Here is a 26,468-nt window from a genome sequence, read left to right as displayed (position 1 = left end):
ACAGTGTAGCAGTGACTTGAGCAGTGTGATGGCTGTCCTATAGCTATTGAAGATCACTAGGTTGCCTGTGGAGGAGGTAAACACGTTCATGTCAGAAAGTCACTGCTAAAATTAAAATGTGAAATGTGTCCTTGTATGTTCTGTGGGTGTAGCTATAGGTATGTATGTGTACTTTTAGTATTACTTCTGTTTTTATATGGTACAAGGTATATGCATGTTATCATATTTTCAAAATTGGGACCATGCTGTTTAATGTAATCTTTTGTCATTTAACATTATTCACTATCGTTGCCTCCTTCTGTGTGCAAATACTCTTATAGGTGGACCTGGAATACAGTGATAAATCAAACAGATAAATCTCTTCCTTCATCTCATTTATATATATAAGTTGGTAAAAACAATAAAAAAAAGTTAAATTGGTAAAACATATGTTAGATAACACTAATTTCTAAGGAGAAAAAAGTAAAACAGGAAAGGAGGTGTGAGCCATCCAGGGTGAACAGGGGCTGAAATTACAGATTGGTTGTCCAGGGAAAGCCTGCATTTTACCTGCAGTAACAGAAATTAACCATAAAGTGTCTGAGCTTTTTCTGTGAGAAAAATGCAACAAAATTTCCCTGAGACAAGTGGAAGCTCTGGCAAGGCATTGAGTTTATGGTCACATTTGGCTTAGAACTGTTAACTTCGTTCAGCAGTAATGGATCATTTATTTTGCAGAATTGTCTTGTAGACTAATTGTGGCACTGAGGTCAAGGAAAGGAAATGGGTTTTGAAACTATATGAGACTGTTAGGGTCAACTAAAGCTATTCTTTCATAAAACGTATCAGGAACATAACTTTTTTTAAATGAATTGAAAAATGACTAACTTAAAATTATGGTTTTAATTGATGTCAAGAAGTCTGAGGCAAGATACTCAAGGAAGTATTTATTTTATACTTTTTCCTCAAACCCTCATGAATTTCTAGTGACAAGCTACCTTGAGGATTTATTATAACTTGAAATTTAACTGTAGCTAAATGACTTCTAAAGAAATAACTAAGCAGCCAGAACTGGAGTAGAAGTACAGGGTTTGCAAGAAAAGTGCATTGCAAACGTGTACTCAGTACTGTGTGTCTCGTTAGAAAATGTGGGGAACATCATTTTTTAAACATTTGAAAATGGAGATTACTAGATAACCAAATTTGAGATTTTGTGTAAATTATTATATAGTATTAATCGGGTTTTTGGTGGGGAGCCAAAATATCTCAGAGAAATATTTCCTTTTGGTAAGGATTAGTAGGAAGGATTATTTTTAAGGAAGCCTATTTTATTCAATGATGATTTTTAGTGTTTTCTAAAATTAAGAGTATTTCTGTAAATAGTTATTATCAGTCTTAGTCCTTTAGAGTTTTTAACCTCCAATGACCAAATCAGACTTGAATTTAATTGATTCCTCAAAACTGTTCTTAACAACCAGTGTCTTCTTATAGTGTTTGTATTTAGTATGTGAGTTTATTTTAGGTAAAAGCCTATAGTTTGAATGTATGTCTCAAACATCAGAAAATTTGTGTTTGTAACAAACTTCTCTTTTTCTAAGGTATCACCAACTAAAACAGCAGTGGGAGATGAAAAGTGAGGAGGCGGATTTATTACAAACCAAGCTCCAGCAAAGCTCATATCACAAGCAACAAGAAGAATTAGATGCTCTTAAAAAAACTATTGGTAAGATAAAGAACTGTGCTTGATCTGTTTCTGGTAACCTTTAGGTATTTAGATCTTATCTTTATTATATATTTATTCGAGTTATCTTTAATACTTATTTTAATTATTATTCATTATGATTATTGCCAAATTCTGCCCATTTGTAGCAGTATACGTTTGCACTAGTAGCATATGAAAGTTCTCATTTCTCCAAATCCATTCCTTTTTCAGACTTTTAAAATTCTTCAATCTGTTGTGCAGAGGTAGTTCATTAGCATTTAATTTGCATTTCCCTGATTACTCATGAAGTTTGGGATCTTTATTGTGTGTTCCTTGGTTTCTGCTTTTGTGAATTTTTTCCTCCTTTTTTTTTCTCTGGGGTTGCTTGTAGTGTGTCTGTTGTTTTCATTCTGATTTCTTATAGGTTATCTGCATTAATATTCTTGGCTCATGCTTGTCTATTAACCTTGTTTATATTTATAGTATTTTTGTTATACAGAAGTTTTTTGTTTAATGTGATTCAATTTATAGATATCTACCTAATTTTAAGATCCTATCTTAACAGTTTTAATCAGAATTTAATTGTATATGGTAGTTTTAATTTTTCTTGTTCCTTAGAAAAATATCCACATACCTGTTTCCCTACTAATATTTTAATTTTTTTTTCTTTTATAAAATAAAATTTTTTTTTTACTCCCCACCCTCTGCCTCCTGCAGTCTGTTCTCTGTGTCTGTGAGCTCAGATATTTTGTAGTAATTTTTAAGATCCCATGTGTAGGTGAGATCATATGACGTTTGTCTTTCTGACTCATTTCACTTAGCACAATGCCCTCAGGTCCATCCACATTGTCCCAAACATCAAGATTTCTTTCTTTTTTATGGCTGAATAATATTCCTATGTATGTGTGATATTTTCTTTATTCATTCATCCACAATGGACTCTTAGGTTGTTTCCCACATCTTGGCTGTTGTGCATAAGGCTACAATGAACATGGTGAGGGGTTGTATATATTTCTTTGAGTTGGTGTTTTATTTTTTTCCAGATAAATACCCAGAAGTGGAATTACTGGATCATTATTGTAGTCCTATTTTTATTTATTTATTTATTTAAAATATTTTTATTGATTTTTTTTTTTAGAGAGAGAGAGAGAACCATCAATCGGCTGCCTCATGCACGCCCTCTACTGGGGATGGAGCCTATAACCTGGGCACATGCCCTGACCAGGAATTGAACCAGGACCTTTCAGTCCATGGAATGATGCTCAATCCACTGAACCACATCGGCTGGGCAGTACTATTTTTAATTTTTTGAGGAATCTCCATGCTGTTTTTGGCTGCACCAGTATACATTACCTGCACAGCGCACAAGGGTTCCCTTTTCTCCACATCCTTGACAACATGTATTTCTTGCCTTTTTGATAAGTCATTCTTAAAAGTAGAGATGATATCTCATTGTGGTTTTTATTTGAATTTTCCTGATGATCAGCGAGGTTAACTATCTTTTCATGTAACTGTTGGTTATTGAAGCCTTCTGTGCAAAATGTGTGTTCACAACTTCTGCCTATTTTACTAATTGGATTTTCCTTTTCAGTTGTATGAGTTTTTATATATGTATATATTTTTTTAGCTATTAACCTCTTATCAGATATGTTATGCAAATGTTTTCTCCCATTTAGAGAGTTGTCTTTTCATTTTGTTAATAGTTTCCTTTGCTGTGCAGAAGTATTTTAGTTTGATGTAGTCCTTCTTGTTGATGTTAGCTTTGGTACTAAATCCAAAAAGTCATAACCAAGATTTCCCTATGTTTTCTTCTAGGAGTTTTATGACTTTAGGTCTTATGTTTAAGTCTAATCCATTTTATGGTATAATAGTCCTTTTTCATTCTTTTGCTTGTGGCAGTCCAGTTTTCCCAGCACCATATTTTAAAGACATTATCCTTTTTCCATTATATATTCTTGGCCCCTTTTTTGTAAATTAATTGACCGTTTTTGCATGGGTTAATTTTAGGTTCTTTATCCTGTTCCATTGATCTATGTTTCTGTTTTTATGCCAGTACCATACTTTTTTGATTACTAAAGCTTTGTAGTATACTTTGAAATCAGGGAGTGTGATACCCTCCGCTTTGTTTTTCTTTCTTAAGCTTGTTTTGGCTGTTTGGAGTCTTTTTTGGTTTCATACTAATTGAGAGGTATTTGTTCTAGTTCTGTGAAAAATAACATTAGGATTTCTTTTTTTAACCCTCACCCGAGGATATTTTTTCCATTGATTTTTCAGATAGAGTAGGAGGGGAGAAGGAGAAAGAGACTGATGTGAGAGACGCATTGATTGGCTGCCTCCCACATGACCCCAAACAGGGCCGGGGACAAACTCCAACCGAGGTACATGCCCTTGACCAGAATTGAACCCACGACTCTTTGGTCCGTGGGCTGATGCTCTAACCTTTGAGCCAAACTGGCCAGGGCTGACATTAGAATTTTGATAGAGATTTCATTGAATTTGTAGGTTACTTTGGGTAGGTAGTATGGACATTTTAATGATGTTAATTTTCTTAATCTATGAGCATGGAATATCTTTTCATTTATTAGTGTCATCTTCAATTTCTTTTTATCAATGTCTTATAGTTTTCATTGTACAAGTCTTTCAACTTCCTGGATAAATTCATTCCTAGGTATTTTATTCTCTTTGATGTAGTTGTAAATGGGATTGTTTTTAAATTTTTCTTCTGATAGTTTTTTATTAGCATATAAGAACATTAACAGAAATTTAGTATATTGATTTTATATGCTGCAACTTGACTGAATTCATTTATTCTAACAGTTGTTTGGTGGAATCTTCAGGGTTTTTTATATGTATGTCATCCGTAAATAATGACAGTTTTACTTCTTCCTTTCCAATTTGGATGCCTTTTTTCTTGCCTAGCTGCCCTGGGCCAGGACTTCCAATACTATGTTGTATAAAAGTAGCTAGAGCGGGCACCCTTTTCTTGTTCCTAATCTTAGAGGAAAAGCTTCAGGTTTTTCACTGTTGAGTATGATGTTAACTGTGGACCTGTCATATATGGCCTTTATTATGGTGTGGTATATTCCCTTTACACACATTCTGTTGAGAGTTTTATCATAAATGGATGTTGAATTTTGTCTAGTACTTTTTCTGTACCATTGAGATCATAATTTTTAGCCTTCATTTTGTTAATGTGGTACACATCACATTGATATTTGCTGATGTTGCACCATTGATCATGAGGAATGATCCTTTTCATGTATTATTGAATTCAATTTACTAATGTTTTGGGGATTTTTGCATCTATGTTCATCAAGGATATTGGCCTGTAATTTTCTTGTGGCATTCTTGTTTGGTATCAGGGTAATGCTGACCTTGTAAAATGAGTTTGAAAGAGTTTCTTCCTCTTCTGTTTTTTTAGAGGGTTTTGAGAAGGGCTGGTATTACTCGTCCTTTGAATGTTTGATAGAATTCACCAGTAAAGCCCTCTGGTACTGGACTTTTGGCGGGGGGGTGGGGGGGGTTGATTACTGATCCAACCTTGTTCCTCGTAATTTGTTCAGATTTTATATTTCTTCATGATTTAGTCTTTGTAGGATGTATAGGTTGAATCAAAATTACTTTGTGTCCCAGGAGAATCAACCTCACTCGGACACAAAGTAATTTTGAAAATTAGGAGCTTTATTACCTGCGCAGGGACTGCAGCCAACCTACACAGAGGAGAACTGCAGCCCCGAGCTCAGGGGGAGGGTTGCTTATATAGGACAGGGGTCATTCAAGAGTTTAGCAGAGCAAGCCAGCTATGTGTACAGAAGCGGAGGCAGTTAGCGATAAGCAGGAGGGAACGGAGGGGGGAGGGAGCTGAGGCAGGAGGGAACTGGGTGAACTGTGTCAGCATACATCTATCCTGCTATTCATTTTATTATCTAAGTTTTAAAAACTAACAAATTCACTTAGAGGACACATTCATTTAGAGGAGTGTCAGGCCAGCTGATACTTCCTCAGGTTGCCTCTGGAAGCTTCATAGTTGGCCTTTTGTTTATTTAATCAGGACAAAGTGATAGGAGCAGGTTATTACATAGGTTCTCCAATTTGTTGGCATATAATTGTTTACAGTATTTGTGATATTTTGTATTTATATGGCGTTGGTTGTAACTTCTCTTACTTTGAGTCTTCTCTCTGTGTGTCTGTGTGTGTGTGTGAATTCAGCTAAAAGTTTGTCAATTTTGTTTTTGTTTATTCTTTTAAAGAACAAAACAGTTCTTGGTTTTGTTAATAGTTTCTAATGTCTTTTTAGTCTTTATTTCCATTCTGATCTTTGTTACTTCCTTTCTTCTACAAACTTTGGGCTTTGTTCTTCTTTTTCTAGTTCCTTGACACGTGAAGCTACGTCGTTTGAGGTTTTTGTTGTTGTTTCTTGATGTTGGCATTTACTACTATGAACTATTTTGATATTTTCATTTGTTTCAAGGTTTATTTATTTATCTTTTGATTTATTGCAATGATATTCTGCAGTTGATAGTATAGGATATTGTGCAGTCATGGTATCCAGGCTTATATTTGTACCTAGGTTCTATCATAGTGCGTCATTTGTGACAGAACATACTCATTCTATCTTTTTTATTTTTCTTCAAAAATTTAGAGACAGCATTTTCGCTGTTTCATCCTAGACATGTTTTCACAATGTTTTTCTTTAATAAGAGGTTCCTTGAATCAAAATAAATGAGTGAAGAATACAAAGTAAGCTTGTTTATGAAATTAATTATAAACTTTCTGGCAATTAAAGTCTGGTTTTAGGAAGTCTACAGGTATATCATAACAATGTTCTGTGATCTTTCTTATAAGTTGCTTCAAAACCTTGTTAAAGTAGATAAGTTGTAGGTAAACTTTATGTGATTGAAAGTAATTTCGTATCAGATCTTCAGATAATTCAAGTATGACAATTATGCAAGATCTGTGTTTCAACATATCATTTGTAGAATAAGGTTGCAACAGTTTTTGTTTTTTTCTAAACTCTAGCCTCTTAACTTTCCAGACCATTTCTTCTATTAAAAGTTGAGTTTGTAAGCCATTATCTATAACTGTTAATAGTTGGAGCACCTCCTTTAGTCACATTTGCCTACTTTATTAAACAGAGGAAAGTGAGGAGACCTTAAAAAACACCAAAGAAATTCAAAAAAAAGCAGAAGAAAAGTATGACGTATTAGAGAATAAAATGAAAAATGCAGAAGCTGAAAGAGAAAAAGAACTGAAGGATGCTCAGAAAAAACTTGATTGTGCCAAAACAAAAGCAGATGCTTCCAGCAAGAAAATGAAAGAAAAACAACAGGTAGGTAATAACTTTTCTTGAAATGCAGCCAATCTTTTAACATCAACATAGAGCTGAAGTTGGTAGAGCACCGTCGGTTGGCCTTACTTATCAGTATTCATCACAAAATCTAAAAATAAGATTTGCTTTTTTAGGTAGTAAATTATACATCTTTTAAGGCAATTTAAAATATGGGGGTTGGTTTTTTTTTGTTTTGTTTTTCCCAAAAACCCTGTAACTGAGTGTCGTATAATTGTGTGAGTTGCATTGGCTTGCTAATTTTAGAGAAAGAGCAAAGTTGCCTTTTAGTAAATGCTTCATTCTAGAGTGGACCAAAACTTATATTATGTGGTAGAGCTATGTCATATCAGAGATTTAGTGTTGATATTTCTTTTGGTGATTATTTATATGAATGTGTACTGTGAAAGAATGATGTAGGACAAAGGATGTTATATTTATGAAATGCCATTCGATTGTAGACTGGTGATACTTGATTATATCTTTTGGATAGTACCAAAGCTGGAAATTAAACCTAGGGTTTTTTTGTCTCCAATGTCTATGTTCCATACAATTTCACTTTTCTTCATAGTTTTTTTTTTTTTTTTAACCCCATCTTATGGTTTTGTCATTAAGTAGCTGCACAAATTATTTTCTGATGAACTAAAGGCTATATAATAGAAAAGAAGAAAATTGAAAAACTAATTTTAAAGTCTTTATCTGTACTTTATGTAGAATTCTATATTATTTTTTTCTATAGGAATAGAAGGGTAAAGGAAAGTTTCTGTGCAACGTTTTTTTACTGATAAATATTGTACAAACACTTGTCATTTTCTTAAGTATAAGAAAATAAAGAATTTTATGTTCCCTCCTTTCTGGGGAAGCAGTTTACATGTGTTTTAGGTAGTTGATTGAGTAAGCTGTGGGTCTTACTTGAATGATATTCTTACTAATTTTGTTGATATGTCATATTTATTTTTCAGTAGTTGTTAACCTGTTGAATGCCCAGATACTATGTTTCTTATAGGAGGTTGAAGCTATCACTCTGGAGCTGGAAGAGCTCAAGAGAGAGCATGCATCCTGTGAACAACAGCTTGAAGCTGTAAATGAAGCTATCAAATCCTATGAAGGTCAGATAGAAGTAATGGCCATTGAGGTGGCTAAAAATAAGGTAAGATTTACTTACCATATTGAGGATGTTAATTTACTTACGAAATGTTGGCTTGAAAATGTTTGACTTTAGAGGTCGCATTCTCTTCACTCTTTTCATGATGAGATACAAAAATAGTGACTACCGATCCAGAAAGAGTCCTGAAATAATAATACTAATTATTTTAGTCCATGTCTATTCAGATGACAAAAGCTATACAATAATTTGAACAGGACATTTAGTTAATGTCTCACCATACATACTTATAATTTTTTTTTCTTGTGATGAGAACTTTTAAGATTACTCTCTCAGCAACTTAAATATGCAATATAGGACTATTAACTAGTAGTATAGTCTGTATACTTTCATTTTGTGATATAACTTGAAAAATTGAATTTTCTGTTGAGTTTTCTGTCATGTTGCTATCAATACTGTTTTTGTAAGTAGAATGTAATTGATTTTCATGTTAACAAAATGTATATATAGCTTTAACAGGAGTTTCATACTACCTACATTGTAGTCAAGTATGTTTCTGCCTTGCTTTTGTCATCTATTTCTGAATCTTCTGTAACATTTTCTCCTTGAAACGATTGTTTTGATAAGTAGGTGTTTCCTCTTGATCTTATTCGTGGTTAAATTCAAGTTTTGGTTCTTAACACATTTATTTACCAAATCAATAGCAAAATAATTTTTAACTGTTCTTTTTTTTTTTTTAAGATAAGGGAGAGAAATGCAGAAGCTTTTGTGTTTCTAATAAATGTTCTGCAGTTTCTGATCAGTTTCTACTATGTCTCCAAAGTAAATTTTAGTTTTTAAAACATTTTTAGTTTCTTTTTAATTTGTTGTTTTAATTGTGTATCTCATTCCTGCATATTTTTTACTGTCTTTCATGAATATCATAGAATTTTTTTTAAATTATAGGGTTAGGGGGAAAAAAAATTAGATAATTGTGTTTCTAAAGAGAGGTATGAAGATAAGCCACTCCTTCCTTCATCTAAATAAAGATAAAATCAAAGCATGTACCTATTTCTATAAAGAGGGTGTTCATTTCTCTATGTGAAACTGAGAAATGGATCACTTAGTTTTTAAAAGTTGGTCTTTCAGACTATGTTCTAAATCGTTTCCCTTTGCTCGTAAGAGTTGCTAAGGATATTCCGAGGGAGCTGAGAAAATAAACTGCCTAAAACTAATTAGCTTCAAACAAATAACACTGAACTTTTGTTTCTGTTCAACCTTAAGTGACATATTTTCTGTTTTTCCCTACCACTATAAAACAGATTATGTTTTTGAAAAGATTAAAACAGTTTGTCCCCGGCCCTGGTTGGGTTGTGCGGGTGGCGGCCACTCGATGTGTCCCTTTCACGTCGATGTCTTTCTCTCTCTTCTCTCTCTTCTCTCTCTTTTCTCTCTCTCTCTCTCTCTCCCCCCCTCCCCCTCCCCCTCTATCTGAATAAAAAATGTCCTCAGGTAAGGATAAAAAAAAAATAAAAGATTAAAACAGTCACACCTGCAATGCAATATTTAAAGTCTAGGCATGAGAGAATTTTCTTTATAAACATGTTTTTGTCAGATACAACATTAGTTAATAAACCTGTCTCTGTATCAGTGATTTTCAACCCTTTTTATCTTATGGCACACATAAACTAATTACTAAAATTAGGCAGCATACTAAAAAATGGGTAAAATTTTGATTGATTCACATCAGACAGCTATTGTGTTGGCTGTTGTCATTTTTTATTTGATAATCTAAGGGAAAAGAGGTCAGTGCCTCTGACTAAATAGTCAAGTATTGCTTGTTTTAAAAATTCTTGTGGCACTGGTTGAAAATCACTGTTTGAGATGAATGCCATGATTTATCTTCCTTCTGCAGAAGCCCTCTAATGACACAAATTAAACAGTATAAGGAAATTCAAGCATGTGGGTGCATTCAATAACCTAATCATAATGTCAGGTATTCTTTACTGCTCAAAATTATCTTGTTTCCTAATGAGCATGCCTAAACAATTCTTAATTTTCATTGGTGCTTTTAATCAACGAGATTGTTCTTCCTCAGAATCTTGTAGAGAGCAGGTTGTCCTAATTCTTTGTTTTCCATCACCTGAATATAAGTTGCCCTAGGGTTTTTTGTTTGTAGGCATTTGTGTGAGTTCTTTTTAAGATCTAGGGTGAAGCCCTGGCCAGATTGGCTCAGCGGTTAGAGCATCGGCCTGCGGTCCGGAGAGACCCGGGTTCGGTTCCCGCTGAGGGCGCGTACTTAGGTTGCAGTTTGTCCCTGGCCCTGGTTGGTCATGCGGGTGGCAGCCACTCGATGTGTCCCTTCACGTCGATGTTTCTCTCTCTCTCCCCCTTCCTCTCTCTTTCTCCCACTCTATCTGTACAAAAAAAATGGAAAAATATCCTCGGGTGAGGAAAAAAAATAATAAGATCTAGGGTGAAGCATTGGGGTTTTTGTGTGTGTTGGGGGGAGCATTGGTGGTAGACTAAATTCCAGTTGTGATGACCACTTTGGAGGCTGAGTAAATTTCAGCCTTAGGAAGTAGGGAATAGAAGTCAGACCAGGGAGTTTTTCTTTGCGCCACAGATCTGTTTCTTCAAAAAAGTTTTTCTCTTCCTTTTCCTGTTTTGACCCCGTGCTAGAACCAAACACTGTGACCCTCCATTGCCACTGATAAAGTTAATGTGGTTTACATCTACAGAAGGGGAAAGGAACAAATCCCAGCCTACCTTACTTCTGTGCTTGTTCTTGGCCCCTCTCACTAAAGTGCCATTTGGGAGTCTATCAGATTATCTTATTAACAACCCAGAAATGCCACTTTTACGAGCGACCTCGAAGGTCAGATTTCAATATCCTCTCCTGCCCCCAATTAATCATAACTACATTGTATTCAGTAAAAACTTTGTTGCCTCCAGCATGGTCACTGCATCCCATCCTTTTTTTTTTTTTTCTAATGGAAATCCCAATTTTGTCCTATGTATGAAGTTTATTAGTCATTTTAATGGGCATATAATATATAGCAGCGACCATCTGCCTGTAATCACATTGCCATCTTACCCAGAAGTGTGTTAGATGATCTTTTAGTGAACTAAAAATATCTCCTATTACCTTGCTTATGTATCATCTTTGAATTATTTGTTTCAGGAGTCATTAAATAAAGCTCAAGAAGAGATGACCAAGCAAAAAGAAGTGATAACAGCCCAAGACAATGTAATTAAAGCTAAATATGCAGAAATGGTGAAGCATAAGGAACAAAACAATGACTCTCAACTTAAAATTAAGGAACTGGACCACAACATCAGCAAACATAAGCGGGAAGCTGAAGACGCTGCTGCAAAGGCATGCTTGTGTTCATTTTGACCCTTAATCAAATGTTTGCTTCTGGGTTACTGAAATATTCCAGTAAAAACTGCTAGATGAAGAACTAAGTATAAATGTAACATAATTTTGAAGCTTCACAGCTGTGTTAACTGCTTCTCAGCAATGCTTATTTTTACCAAATAGCACAAATGTTTTTAAATTTAATTCTAGAGATTTATGCCTATCTACAAGATGTTTTTACCACATATTTAGTGGTCTCCCATAGAAATATCTGTTTTTTCTCCCCAGTGTTCATAGAACTATTATTAATGTGTTAATAGTAATAACACATATTATTTACCTTATTTCGCTTTGGATTTAAAGACTCCCAGAAATGTATATACAGGCAACTTCTGAACTTAAATGGCTTCTGGATGTCCTTCTAAGGATCAGTATAATCAATTTTTTCACCCTCATCTGAAGCAGTTATCTTTTTGAGATTATCTCAGTTTTTTTGGTCACTCTTAAAGTTTCTTTTGTGTGTCACATTATCTTAAGTATTTTAAAGAAAATTTATGCTTTTGGAGAAATTTATTACTTGGTTAAGAGGCTGCATCACTTAGTCTTAATAATTTACCTGTTATGTTTTCTTATAGGTATATAACAGTTTAGTACCTTTTAAATCTTTTTTAGCATCATAAAAGTACAACAGATTTAATTTCAAAAAGATCACAGCATACAAAACAGTCTCTCCACCCCCTGAAAGAGCCATGTTTAGGTTCATTTTTTATGGCCACATCATAATATCCTAATATTTTATTAGTATTGATTTCCCACTAGTCTATTTGGTAATCGAAAATGCTAGTATTGGTGATTGCTAGGGGATTTTATTTACAGTTAAGGGGGTAAAGGGAAGGGAACTGCTAAAAAGATAAGGATTCTTTGAAATACATGGTTCATCAAATATTTATTACATACCAACTAGTATGACACAGTGCCAGCACTAAAGATAAAAGGATCAGCAACGTACACTGAATGCCTTCACCGAGTTTACGTATAAGTGGGGAAGACAGACTAGAAATGATTGTCTCACTTTGGAGCCTAGAGGTGAGACCATGCCTAGGGAATTAATAAGGATAAGGAAATTGACAAGTATTAGATTCTTTCAGGCAAAACCAACCTTAATTTGAGTAGAAGAAAGTCTTCCTTAAGCCCTATAAATTTTAATTAGTTATATGAAGGAGTATTTTACAGGGACAGGGATGGAATCAACGTTTAGGACAGTACTTAGAATATAAATATAATTCTGAGAAAAATCATTAGATATCAGTCAGGAATCATCTTCCATGATTTTACCAAATCTATGACTTGAGTATTCCTGTAAGAATTTTAACTTTCACAGGAATTTTTTTTTGAAGCGATTGAATTGGGTAAAATGTAAAGAAGCCTCATCTGACTCATATTTCATTCAAATGGAAATGTTTTATATATATATATATATATATATAGTAAAAGTTTCTCTGCATTGGCTTTTCTTATAATGCCTAAGTGATAGGAAGATATATATTTTTTTAATAATCTCTTATTTCTTGAGCTATCTTCCAAGTAAAAATATACTTACTGTAGGTTCACTGTCAACAATGAACCTCATTTTTTCAAGTGCATCATTGTGGGGTTTTTCTCAAGTGTTTGATTTTAAATTAGTAAATATTTAAGAAATTTGTTTTCAAATGTAGATTTATAAGCAATGATAAATTCTTCTTTTATATGTGGCTAGGTATCCAAAATGTTGAAAGATTATGACTGGATTAATGCGGAGAAACACCTCTTTGGGCTACCCAATAGTGCCTATGATTTCAAGACTAACAACCCAAAAGAAGCTGGTCAGAGACTTCAGAAGTTGCAAGAAATGAAGGAAAAACTAGGAAGAAATGTCAACATGCGAGCTATGAATGTACTGACAGAAGCGGAAGAGCGGGTAGGTGACTTCCCTCTGACTGGCCATGTTAGCACATGGGTAGCATTAATGGCTCTGACCTTTGAGACAGTTATTAGCGTCAGCCTTTTGTTTGATGTCCTTGGTACTTGCTTTCTTTCTCTTTTCCTTTTCTCCCTTTTCAGTTATTTGTTTTTTTATTTCATTCTTTTTGCATTGCATTTGTTTATATGTCCTATTGTACCTAGAATGACTTTTCTGCTGGCTTTGCCCTTTGTCACGAATATGTACTACTCTTGTCTTATTCTTGGTATATATGAAAATACTTTCAGATCATGTTAACACTTCACATTGCTATCATTTGTTTCACTTTCCTTGAAAGGCTATGAAAAATAAGGTCTACTGCCTCCTCACCAGTCACTCCACAACTGCCATCTTCCTTTTCACTCCAGTGTGTACTGGGAACATATGTAAAATTGTTATATACATAACCACTCTTTTACTAATCTATAAATCCAGCAGCATCTTCTATTTTAATGCTCTGTAATGTTATCCAGCTCCCCTACTCAGACAAAACGTTTATAGTCCGCCATGTCACTGGAAAAATCCTGAAGGGAAAGCAATCCCTGTTCTTGACAGCCTCATAGGAACTAGCAATCTGAGTAATTTTATGTTATGCCTAGTACCTTCTTTAATTCTGCAAAATTCTATATGAATTTGCATAATAGAGTTAATGAGAGCTCTGTAAAAGTGATGATACTTATGAGCTCAGTTACTCTTAAGAAATTTTGCTATGATGTTTTGTTTTGTTTTTTTAAACTATGAAACTGTTATTGATGTACAAAGAATCTATACAATGTTAGATATCAAACAGACTAATAATGTACATGTTGTGGTCTCTATAAAATGTTCCTGCTGGCTTTCATTTCTCCATTAGAGCTTGGCAATTTACTATACAGCATATTTGTGGGAGTAAATCTTTGGCCCGGATTTGTGCTGCAGAATGTCATCAAATTAGTTCACTTTTACTTGTTTGCTTTTATTAGATAATGAACTGGGTCTAATATGTTTTAAAAAGAATTCACCAAATTCACCTCTTTAACCAGAGCTCTATTATTGATAAATAGATGGCCTTTGTTTTTTTTGTTGTGTTTGTCCACATAAGAAACTACTACATGGCATTATGCAACAAATAAGATAAACACACGGAGAGGAGGCTTCCGGAGCTTGGCCGTCAGGACGAGGGTCAGCTGGGACGCTAGCAGGACTGCCTGGCGTTTTTAAGGGAGAATGAGGCCTTGATGTGGAGCTCTGAGGAAAACTGAAGGAAGTTCTGCTGTTCATGCATAATTATCCCTTTGCGGCCTCCCTCAAATGTTGTTTTTCCCACAAAATTTCTACATTAACCAGGAAAGGTCACTCTGAAGATGTGATGTTTGAGCTGAAACTTGAGACACCAGCTAGGTCAGATATAGAGGAAGAATGCCCAGGAAGAGAGATGAGGCTACAGTGAGTTTATGTGTTCAAGGACCTGAAAAAAACGACCATATTGCTGCAGTCTGGGGAAGAGAGTGATGCCAAAGAGAGAAATTAGGCAGATTATGCAGTATATGTACATCATGGTGAAAAAGTGATATTTTTTTTTTTGCTTAGATGAAGTAGGAGGGAGAGAGAGAGAGAAGCATCGACGTGAAAGGGACACATCAAGTGGCTGCCACCCACACAACCCAACCAGGGCCGGGGACAAACTGCAACCATGGTACATGCCCTCTGCAGAAACCAAACCCGGGTCTCTGGACCGCAGGCCGACATTCTAACCACTGCGCCAAACCAGCCAGAGCAAGAAGTGAATTTTTGTGTCACTGCTAAGACTAACCTTAAGAAGAAAACATGCATAGCTACTTTTGAATTTACATATGACACATTTTTCTTTGTGCTTTGGCTGCTTGGAAGATAAGGGAATATTAGAGTCAAAATATTTTGGGTTCTTGTCCTATAAATTCTCAATTACAATAATTGAATTTTACATATTTTTCTCAAAATTGGTTTATATTATAGCTATTAATACAGTATCTTTTTGATAAATAAGAGTGTACATAATGTATATAAAATAACGAAGGCTCTTTATTCCTGATTGAATTCTAGAATGTGAAAACAATTTTATATTTTTCCAATTAAGTATGCTTTTTATCTTGCTAGTACAATGATTTGATGAAGAAGAAGAGAATTGTAGAAAATGACAAATCCAAAATACTTGCAACTATAGAAGACCTTGACCAGAAGAAAAACCAAGCCCTAAATATCGCTTGGCAAAAGGTATTTGAACCAAAAATAGTATCATTTATTCTATGTGAGGCAAAGATGAAGAACATTGGCAATTGGTTATACTCTAAGATGCATTGAAAATGGCTGGTTTGTGTTTGAAGGAGGCATTTGCTCATCCTTAGTTAAAGCCGCATAGACCTCAGGCATTTTGTCCTTTTGGACTTGACTACTACTGATTTGCAATGGTAAGTTTGTGTCAGCAAAGGTAAGTTTGTGTCACTGCATCATACTCTCAGTCTACTTCTCTGGTTCTCAAATTCTAATTTTTTAAATTTCTCCATTTTTATTCTTACCCTGTTTGCCAGATCTATATTACCTTTAAAGGGGACACTGTCCTCTGTCTTTCCCATGAGATTATAGGCTCTTATATTTGGAGGGGGGGGGGGGCACTCAGATACTGTCCACTCACCCTCTCCTTGAAACTGGAAGCAGATTCACATTGGGGAATCTCTGATTGTTGGTAAAGCTCTCCCAATAACTCCTTTAATTCTAATCTCATGGTTTCTCTTGCCCAGACTCACAGAGGTCAAATATTAGTTCTAAGAATGTTTCTAGCCCTGGCTGGTTTGACTCAGCAATTAGAGCATCAGCCCGAGGACCAAAGAGTCACGGGTTCGATTCCGGTCAAGGGCACATACTTCCTTTGTGGTTCGGTCTCCAGCCCTGGTCAGGGTCATGCAGGTGGCAACCAATTGATGTGTCTCTCTCATGTTTCTCTCTCATTCCCATTCTATCTGAAGATAAATGGAAAAATATCCTCAGGTGAGGATTTAAAGAAAAAAGAATGTACCAAGATTGGCATATTCCTTACCAGTTACAGATTAATTGTATTTCAGAATTCATAAATATTATGTATTCTGTAGGTTTTTAAAGCATTTTTGTACACACTAGATTAATAAGTATATTAGTTAACACATTATGAAACAGTTAACTTTTTAATTTAAATGCATTATCTTAAAACAATTTCAGTTGTTTTGGCAGTTATTATCCTATTTAATACATGAAGAGACTAAAGCTTACATAATGAAATAGCCTAAGATCATATAGCTAAAAGGTAGAAAACTGGGATTTCTGTTTTTCTATAAAAGTTAAAACTGCCTTTTATTGCAAACTGCTGTCAACCTTGTTGTTAAGAATTGGATAGTAAACAATTAAGTTTGGTATGCTTTTTTCCTGGACTCTTAATTTAAAAAAAAGCCAATTACCATTTTGGTTTTGTTTTACGACAACTTTGGAAGATTTCATATTTCTTTATTTACCATTTATTTCTACTTTCTTGGCTGTATACATTTGTCTCCTTTAGAAGAATTCTTTAACCTCTTGGAAATTTTTCTGTATCTACTATATATAGCAAAACACTTCCTCATTAAATTCTGAACATAGTTACTGTGCTGTTTGGTACTTTAACAATCCTGTGCCTCTGGAATTTAACTGGATACCTTGCTTCTTTTTCTCTCAATGCTATAGGAACTTTATTTTTAGTTATGGCAGCACAAAACACCCTTTCAATCACCTTGTTTTTCCTGCTCTACAACTTATTTTCAGTCTTATCCATGTCATATTTTCTGTCTTTTTTAAAATACATGCAAAAGGTTAGCCCCATTATTCTTGTACATCATGTGGATTTAACACTGGATCTAAGAGGTTTTGTCCCTTGTCCACACCACTCTACCCTGTCCCCGCTGTGGTTTCTGTATTTGGTGCTAGTATGAATTTGTCCTTTAAACTGATTTCCCCCCAATTTCCAAGGTTTTCACAAAGCAAGTAAATTTAGCGAATGCGTATGTAGCGCATTATTCTCAGATTAATTTTTTTTATTTAATCCTCACAGTAACCCAATGAGGTGGATATTTTGTGATCAGCGTCTTATATTTCCTTCTGGCTTTAAGCATACCTGTAACAAAGCCAGAGTTAGGCACTGGTTGTGTTTGTTTTCTTAGCCTCATTGGATTTTCAAAATTTGATTGCATTGTATCTATATCTACCCATGAATACAATTTATTTTCTATCTAGCACAAGGCTATATTCTCTGCCCATTAACTGATAAGTTAGTTTCTCTTTTCTCCTTTGGAAGAATTTATATATGGAGTCCATGTCCATGTTCAGGGTTTAGTGGCATTCCATTGTCTTAGTTCTGAACTGCCTGTCTCTTGCCTGGTCAAAATAATCTAGGGTGTTTATAAATACCATGCTGTCCTCTAGTTCCCCCGAAAGAGACAGTGGGTGTCTCCCTATTGAGATGAATCTTGCCTACCTCTGAAAATCTCTCAGATAAAACTAGAACCTGTGTCCTCTGTAGAATATTACTCAGCATGTGTACAGTTGCCTTTAAAATATGCATTCCTTAGTAAATATATATTCAGGAACACTGCTTGTATCTAGGAGATTCCTTATTACTAGAAATACTCATAAAAACATACGTTTGCCTTTATTTGAATTTGGAAATTTTTCTAGAAAACATGGCTGTCAAGTCCATGATGTGTGTGTGTATGTACACTTTCAAATTTGTCTGCTGAACTCCCTAAGGTTATTAGTCATGTCTTTGAGAACAGATGGCCAAATTCTCAAGTCATTAAATGTGTATGCACAAAAATTACCCAGTTACAAGCTACACTGTTGGCACTAAATCTCTGTAATCTCCGACTGTGGCTTGATGAAGTTAGGCCAAACAGCTTCTTTAGCCTTTTTCTCTTGGTGGTCTAATCCTGTTTCTGTCCCTTGACACCTCAGCTTCTTTGGCTATGAGAAGCAGCATAAAAAGAACAATTCAAGGCCCGGCCGGTGTGGCTCCGTGGTTGAGCGTCAACCCATGCACCAAGAGGTCACCAGTTCGATTCCTGGTCAGGGCACATGCCCAGGTTGTGGGCCAAATCCCCAGTGAGGGGCATGCAGGAAGCTGCCAGTTGATGTTCTCTTTCATCAATGTTTCTCTCTCTCTCTCTCTCTCTCTCTCTCTCTTAAATCAATAAAGAAAAAGAGAACCATTCAACACCTTGAACAGACCTGGTTGTTTGATCTCATGTTTTTTTCCTAGAACCACCCTGATTATCCTCACTTTTTCAGTTTAGATAAACGCAGGCTCATCTTACCATACCAGTCAACGGAAAACAAGTTTTATAAGAACATTTTGTGGCTAAAAGAGTTTTTGTTGTGTTTTTGCTTCTCTAACCACAAGTTTGATCTCCTCTGTTGTACAGTTGTGTGTCTCAGGATTCCTGCATGGTGGCCTACAGAACATCAGGGTAGAGTTGAGGTATAGTCCCTAGTTCCCTCTGGAGTGTAGAGCAGGGCTCAGTAAACTATTTCTGTAAAGGGACATAATATATGTATGTTTTTTATTTTGTGAGCCAAATAGTCTCTGCTGGAAATATTAGACTCTATTGTTTTTGTGCTTACAGCCATAGGAAATATATAAATGAATGAGTATTGCCAGATTTGTCACATGGATCATAATTTGCCAACCCCGGAGTTAGAGTAACAAACAAAAAAATGCACTGCTGGGTTGCTCATACACATGTCAACATTTGCTATTTTAGGATATCTATGGAATTTTAATATCTTTTTTTTTTTTACCCAGGTAAACAAGGACTTTGGGTCTATTTTTTCCACTCTTTTGCCTGGTGCTAATGCTATGCTTGCACCACCAGAGGGGCAAACTGTATTGGATGGTCTGGAGTTCAAGGTTGCCTTAGGAAATACTTGGAAAGAAAATCTAACTGAACTTAGTGGTGGTCAGAGGTGAGTAATTCCTTAGCTTTGTTAGAATTCCTAATTCCTCTTATCTTATTCTAATCCATCATCTCATTGCCTACCAATTTTATTTCAGTTTTGCATTGCTTAGCTCTCTTTGCATATAGAATTTAAGGAATCTAATATGTAAGACTAAACATTTTAGTTGGAACATATGGTTAAAATAGTAGGCAACAAAGGAAATAACAAGGATAATCAACTAGAAAACTAGAGAAAAGTACATGAAAAACAATTATTTTCAGACATCGGAAAATGAGTAGCCCAGGAGTATATACCTGAGAGAAAGGAAACAAAAGTGCTACGAGCCCCTTGTTTACCCAGTTTTCCTCCTGGGAGCAGTTTCTAGAATGCAGATGCAGGGAGGGAAACCCACACAAAGCCCAATAGTCTTACTAAATTTGGGAAACAAAGATTAGAATTTTGGGAGGCTCCAATGAGCTACACCCTAACATTAGGTCTGTATTATTCCCTGAAGTGAAGGCTATTGTAAATGCATCTTAGCAAAGTTAATTGCAGGCCTTGCAGAATAAAGCTGATCTGCATGTAATTTAATTAGAACAAAGTCCAACACTCTAAAGAAACAAAAAAACTGACTGAACAACATAACTGTCCAGCATCTAACAATTACTAGACAGAAGTCAAGAAAATGTGACTCATACCCTAGAGAAAAATCAGTCAGTGGTAACAGACCTAGCCTACAAATGACAGGTAATAAAACTAGTAGATAAGGAAGGTAAATAGTTAAATTAACTATTTCCAAGAATTACAAACAAGAGGTGAAGAGGGAAATGAAAACTATAAGAAATTTGATCCCAGTAGAACTATACAGGTTAAGGACATTCTCAGGTGAAAGGAAAATGGTACCATATAGAAAGTGAAACCTACATAACAGAAATAGCAAGTTCTTGGGATTTGGGAAAATTTCTCCTGGCCTTACTCAGTGATTTAGACTATCAGCATACCAAGAGAAACTCACAAGGTCATATGGCCTGAATCCTTTCCTGCAGAGAACCAAACAATTAAAACCTAAAAGAAAGTTGTGAATGTTTACATAGTTGAAGATTGTTACTAATTTTTCCCCTACAGGATGTATAATCCATAGTCCTTGAATTGTCCTCACATGCTCCATAATGCCATCATGTTACTATTATCTTATGTACAAAGAAAATACTAAGACCTGTTAATTTCCTTTATGAAATCCTTTGTCATTTTTTATAAGTAGACTGGCAATCCACTCTGTATTTTTCATTATTGATAAAATTCATAAATATTTTTGAGTTTCTGCTGCCTGTCAACCAAAATTGAATTCCACAGTTTATATCTCAGTATTAATAGTTCTTGCCAAAGTCCTAGAAAACATATGTTTATTTTGTTATTTTGTTAAGTGAAAGGCATTTAATACTAAAGATTATTTCCATAATTAAGATGATACAAAATTACTTATAGTTATATCACTATCTATCAAAGTAGTTTAATTCCTGGTGAGTCCCCCCCCCCCCCCCCCCGAATGAAGACATTTAAAACTTACTGCCTTAAACATTTGGCACAGAGAAAGCAAATGAAAAATAAATTTAGATTGCTTGAATGACCTCAGCTATCTCCTGTAGAGGCATATTTCAATCTCACTGTTAGTTGTTTTTTATTGTACCATTTAATTCATTTTCTTTGCTAGACATTTGAATTTTACTTCCCTGTACCCCCTCTACTTGTGCACACACATTTTCTTTTTTCCCCACTTACATATTTCTTAATAAATACCCTCCTGGAATGCAGTAAGCATCAGGTTGACAGTTCATTCTAGTGCTGTGTACAGGAGCTAGTTGAAGTTATAGAGTATGCGTTACAAGTGCTCTTGTGATAATTTATTCTTATGTTGACTAATTATAAATATTTTGTACTAAAATAAACAAGACTTTCTTATAAAATATGTTTAAGAAAAAAAAAGTTACAAAAATTTTTATGATTCTTTCTATCAGATTAGAATAAAAGCCACTACCAGTTAAAGGGGATGGTTAGCTAGAAGAGAACTTTCAAAGAGCTGTAGAATCTAAGTGGGCATAACAATAAATTTTAAATGAGGTATATTAGGGTTCTCCAGAGAAAAATAACCAATGGGAGATTTTATATATATCTGTATAGATATATAGATACATATATTTAAAGATATTTATTACAAGGAATTGGCTCATTTTGTTGTGTAGGCTGAGAAGTCCCACAGTTTGCTGTCTGCAAACTAGAGACCCAGGAAATCCAGTGGTATCGTTCAGTCTGAATGTGAAGACCTGAGACCCAGGAGCACCAAGAACAGAATATTCATGTCCCAACTCAAGTAATCAGGCAGGAAGGGAAGAATTCTGTCCTCTACCTTTTTACTGTTCAGGCCCTCAGCAGACTCAATGCTATTCACCCACATCGAGGTGGAAAAACTGATTTACTAAATTCCAAGAAACACCCTCACAGACACATCCAGAAATAATATTTAGCCAGACATCTGGCCACCCTATGATTCAATCGAGTTGACAGAATTAACTAATTAACTATCACATAAGGATTTCTTAGCAACTTGGCACTATGAAGTATTTAGAGTAATGGGCCATAATCTATTCAACTTAGCCAAATGGTGCCAGTAAAAACATGGATAGAGTTTGTGTGTGCACGTGGATGCATCCATAGTAAGAGTTTGAAAGAAGGCCCCTAAACCAGATACACTATTACCAAGACAGTAACTGTTGGCTTAACACGTGTATAGCCCTTACTCGGCTGTCACCTAGGCATCTACTGCAACTGTGGATGGAAAGAAACTATTGACACCACTGTGTTCTCTTAAGGATAGGTACCAAATATAATATTCTGATTCATTATTTGGAAAGAAGAATATAAATCTGTTCTATTCAAAATAAAACTCATTGAAAAGAGGAAAAGTGAAAGACATTTTAATACAAGTATTGAAGTTTGAAACTTAGGACTGTCTCTTAGCTAAATCTGTACTTTTCTTAATGATAACAGCATAGCAAATTTGCTTCAGTGCTTTGGTAAAAAGTGGTAAAATCAAGTTTTGACAGCTTCCTGCCAACCTTCTTTTTTTTAGGTCTTTAGTGGCTTTGTCATTAATATTGTCCATGCTCCTCTTCAAACCTGCTCCAATTTACATCCTGGATGAGGTTGATGCAGCCTTGGATCTTTCTCACACCCAGAATATTGGACAGATGCTACGTACTCATTTCACACATTCTCAGGTAAGAGCCAGAAAGAATGTGTCTTTATTAAAAAAATAAGTATAAAAATGTTTCAGTAATAGTTTTGTTTTTCTAAAACTGCTCTTTAGGTGGTTCTCATTATTAATAAGATATTTAAGATTGAGGAATATTAAAGCACTGTGTATTTCTTTTAAATATTTATTAATACTCAAATAGGTTTAGAATGAAAGTGGGTTTGGTCTCCTATTAAAGAAAAAAACAGGCATTACAATTGTAGCATGAAGGAGAATCTAATATTTTCATAATTTGGCATTAATTTGTGGTGAAATGTGATTATTTTTCTAGCTAGTTGCCAGAGATGCAGTCAAAACAAGCATGTTTCAGGGATATACCTATGTATCCACATCATGTGGTACTTGGTGGGGTGCTCTTCATTTCTCCTGGCCAGAAAGTAGAGAATGCCCCTTTAAGCTAAGAGTAGTTTGTTTTTTTGAACTGAGGCTGTTAAATATAGTTTATAGATCATGGAGGTTTCACTTATCATAGTTCGCAGACTATGTATTTATTATGGCAGTTTTTTAGCAGGCAACAGTAAACTAGTACCTGTTCTTAATTATACAAATATAAATGTTCTGTTTGAGCAAGTGGTAATGCCGTGGGAACTTGAAGCCTTGATATTATTAAAATATCACAGAGAAAAATATTTCACTGGGCATTTAGACCTAGCAACAAAATAGTTGCCAGCTACAGAAGATTAACAAGCTGTTAACCAGCAGGAAAGAGTAAACTTGGGTAATGAAGCAATAAAGGTAAAATTAAGAGACTCCTAAAACTGAATATGGAAAGCTAGAATTAATTTAGGTGTCTAATATTATAACTAGTTGTTACCTACCTTTGCTCAGAACCAGGCATTTAAGGAAATAGCAAAATCAAAATACCTCCAAACAATCCTTTAACCTCGCTGTTGTAAAAAGTGAACTTCTTCAAGGATACTATAAAAAGGGTTTTTTATGCTTTTTTTCTACTTCCCTTAAGTTCATTGTGGTGTCCCTAAAGGAAGGTATGTTCAACAATGCAAACGTCCTCTTCAAAACCAAGTTTGTGGATGGTGTTTCTACAGTAGCCAGATTTACTCAATGTCAGAATGGAAAAGTTCCAAAGGAAACCAAGTCCAAAGCAAAAGGACCTAAATGAACACATTTGGAAGTTAGAAGTATGAATTTACGCCTTCACCTGATTTTTAAACATAAACTTTTTAAGAACTTGGGATTTATCTAATTTGTTTATATAAAGATTTAATGTTATTTTTGTAACTTAATTCATATTTTCTCTTCCCTTATATAATCACTTACAAATGAGCATGATTCTGCTTTTCTTGATTAGTGTAACTATAGCCCAATTACTGTGATTGTGATTTTATGCATGTCCTCAATTATTTTTCTTACACAAGTCATATATTAGGCAGCCTGAGATACCTGTTGGGTGGGAAATTCTGTTTGTAAAAGAAAACTACAAAGAGAAACAGGTGAAATTAGATTATAAGATAAATATAGCTGATAATCAGCTTTTAGTTTAATTCCTAAGATGATATGTGTTTTCTATTGCTAATGAAGTCATTTAGGTAAGGAAGAATTAAAAAGCAAATAGCTGGACCAACAAAGGGAGCACAGAGGAAGGTATTAGGCAGGTTCTTGAGCTATTTGTGGTTAGTTCCTTGAGAACACAATACTAGATCCCTGATTTAGACTCCAATGACTGAAATCTTTCAAGATCTGTGTAACATTTTATGATGTTTGGATATCATGTTTCTGTTTACTCAGTAATTGATCTGTGCATTCATACTTTTTTTAAAAAACAATCTTTATAAATATTTCAGTAGAAGCTTAGGAAAAAGATGTGCTGCATGCTGCTCTATGGGGCAAATTTCAGAGCTTTTTGTCAGCCTTTCCCAATCCAGTCAGTAACAATCTATTAGATCCATCTGATCTACCAAAAGAATTCCAAATTTGAAGATTGTTGTGTTTCTTAGTGTCTTCTACTTTCCAGTTCAAAAGAATGGTGTTTCTCCAAAAACACAAAAGATTGTGTTAACCGTAGAATAAAATAGTTTTTAGTGTCTATAGGTATATCACCTGTGTCTCCAAACTCTGAATCTTGAAGCTCTGACATGGTCTGATCTTTGATATGTTATTTTGATCCCACATCCCTTCTTCATGCTCAGTTGTAGTTCCTTTGTGTTATCCTTTCCTTGGCCCTGGATTTAACATTTCTCATTCTTCATCCTCATGCATATGTGAGGATGTCAGATTATGCCCAGGTAAATGATATTATGGGACACATTGGAATTAGTTCTGACTATTGTGGGAGACTAGGGAGACAAAGCTGTAAGTGCTGAGTTATAGGAAGCCCAATATCACAGAACAAACATAAGAAGATTTTTATTTTCTTTCAATGTATAGCAACTTGTTTGCCCAAAACAGTTTACACTGTCACCAGTATAGTATACCTGTTGACCACAACCTAGTCAGCACGGCTATTAATTTTATTTCTTGTGATTTACTAGTTATAAAATGGTACTTGGTTGCTGTTTTAACTAGCATTGTATAAATAAACCTGTGGGGTTGAATATTTTGCCATATGCACTAATTTTCTTTCCTCTGCTACAAATTTTCTACTTGTTTGCTTTCCTAATTTTTGTCTTATATATAATTTGCTCTTTGATCAAAATCCTTGAACATTAAATTTTTGTGAATAATGTTGTTATTCTTTGATTAGAGGGAACACATTAAGTGGGATGGGGACACAATTTCACACATCCACAATAATATAAGTAACTGACATTTATTGGGCTCTTTTTATACATCAGACACTATTCTCACATGCACATATTTTCACATTTAATCCATTACTAACCAGTGAGGTAAGTACTATTGTTTTCAGCATTATATAATTGAGGAAATTAAATTGAGCAGAGAAGTTAAGACACTTGCCCATAGTGATAGTACAGTTTAGTGGCAGAGCAAGATACACATTTTGGCAGTTGGTCTCCAGAACCCATGATATACTACCTCTAAGATAGCTTGAAATTTGTATGTATTGTACATAATACATTTAAGAGATACTTAGATGAGCAGTATGTACAACATGTGAAAATTTTCTGTAGGAAGAACCTCATACATTTGAAGACAGAGTTCCTTGTGGGTTTTGCTTTATGTTTTTTGTTTTCTTTTAGCATGTACACTAACAACAAATGCAAAAGCACAGGCTTGTGAATCCCTCTTCCAATATGGTGGAGTCATCTACCAGGCGCGCGTCCCCACAATCATGTCATCTTCAATCAGGGCAGTTCTGTTTCTTTTCTATAGAAGTGCCTTTTATTTTATTTTCTTACCTTGTATATGTAATGAGAACTGGCATATTTGCCTTTTTCCCCAAAATTAAGAGCGTTCAGTCTGTCACCACTAAGCACAGCGTTAGCTATAGGCTTTTGGTAGATGTTCTTTATCAAGTTACAGAAGTTCCTCCCTTCTTTCCTGGTTTGATCAAGGATGAATATGGAATTTTGTTAAATGCTTTTTCTACATTAATTAATGTGATCATGTAACTTCTTTAGCCTGTTAGTGTTATGATTTACATTGCTTAATTGTTTAATATTAAGCCAGCATTGTGTCCCTGGTTTCACTCCCACTTGCTCGTGGTGTATAAACTCTTTTTATGTATTGCTGGATTCAGTGTGTTAATTGGTCATTTGCTCATGATTTTTATGTGTTTTCATGAGGGAACTTGGTCTGTAGGTTTTTTTTGTTTTTTCCTCCTACAGCCTTTATTT

The 26,468-nt window shown here is 34.9% G+C and overlaps 1 protein-coding gene across 3 annotated transcripts in view; it reads left to right on the top strand.

The window, feature by feature from the left end:
* SMC2 (structural maintenance of chromosomes 2) overlaps positions 1-25,898 on the top strand; it is a 50,227-nt gene extending 24,329 nt beyond the window's left edge. The window contains exons 17-25 of one of the 3 annotated variants that reach the window (XM_036261021.1): positions 1,578-1,702; positions 6,817-7,010; positions 8,014-8,157; positions 11,276-11,470; positions 13,209-13,409; positions 15,567-15,683; positions 19,270-19,430; positions 22,531-22,678; positions 23,675-25,809. In XM_036261021.1, the coding sequence (XP_036116914.1) occupies positions 1,578-1,702; positions 6,817-7,010; positions 8,014-8,157; positions 11,276-11,470; positions 13,209-13,409; positions 15,567-15,683; positions 19,270-19,430; positions 22,531-22,678; positions 23,675-23,833 (1,444 nt within the window). In that variant the 3' untranslated portion in view covers positions 23,834-25,809. Of the gene's footprint in view, positions 1-1,577; positions 1,703-6,816; positions 7,011-8,013; positions 8,158-11,275; positions 11,471-13,208; positions 13,410-15,566; positions 15,684-19,269; positions 19,431-22,530; positions 22,679-23,674; positions 25,810-25,871 lie in introns of those variants that run through there. The other 2 variants (XM_036261023.1, XM_036261022.1) reach the window with 2 other exon arrangements.
* Positions 25,899-26,468: the final 570 nt, after the last annotated feature.

Source organism: Molossus molossus, unplaced genomic scaffold (genome assembly GCF_014108415.1).
Source record: "Molossus molossus isolate mMolMol1 unplaced genomic scaffold, mMolMol1.p scaffold_m16_p_14, whole genome shotgun sequence".
NCBI lineage: Eukaryota > Metazoa > Chordata > Mammalia > Chiroptera > Molossidae > Molossus > Molossus molossus.
This window is presented reverse-complemented; position numbering and strand designations above follow the sequence as displayed.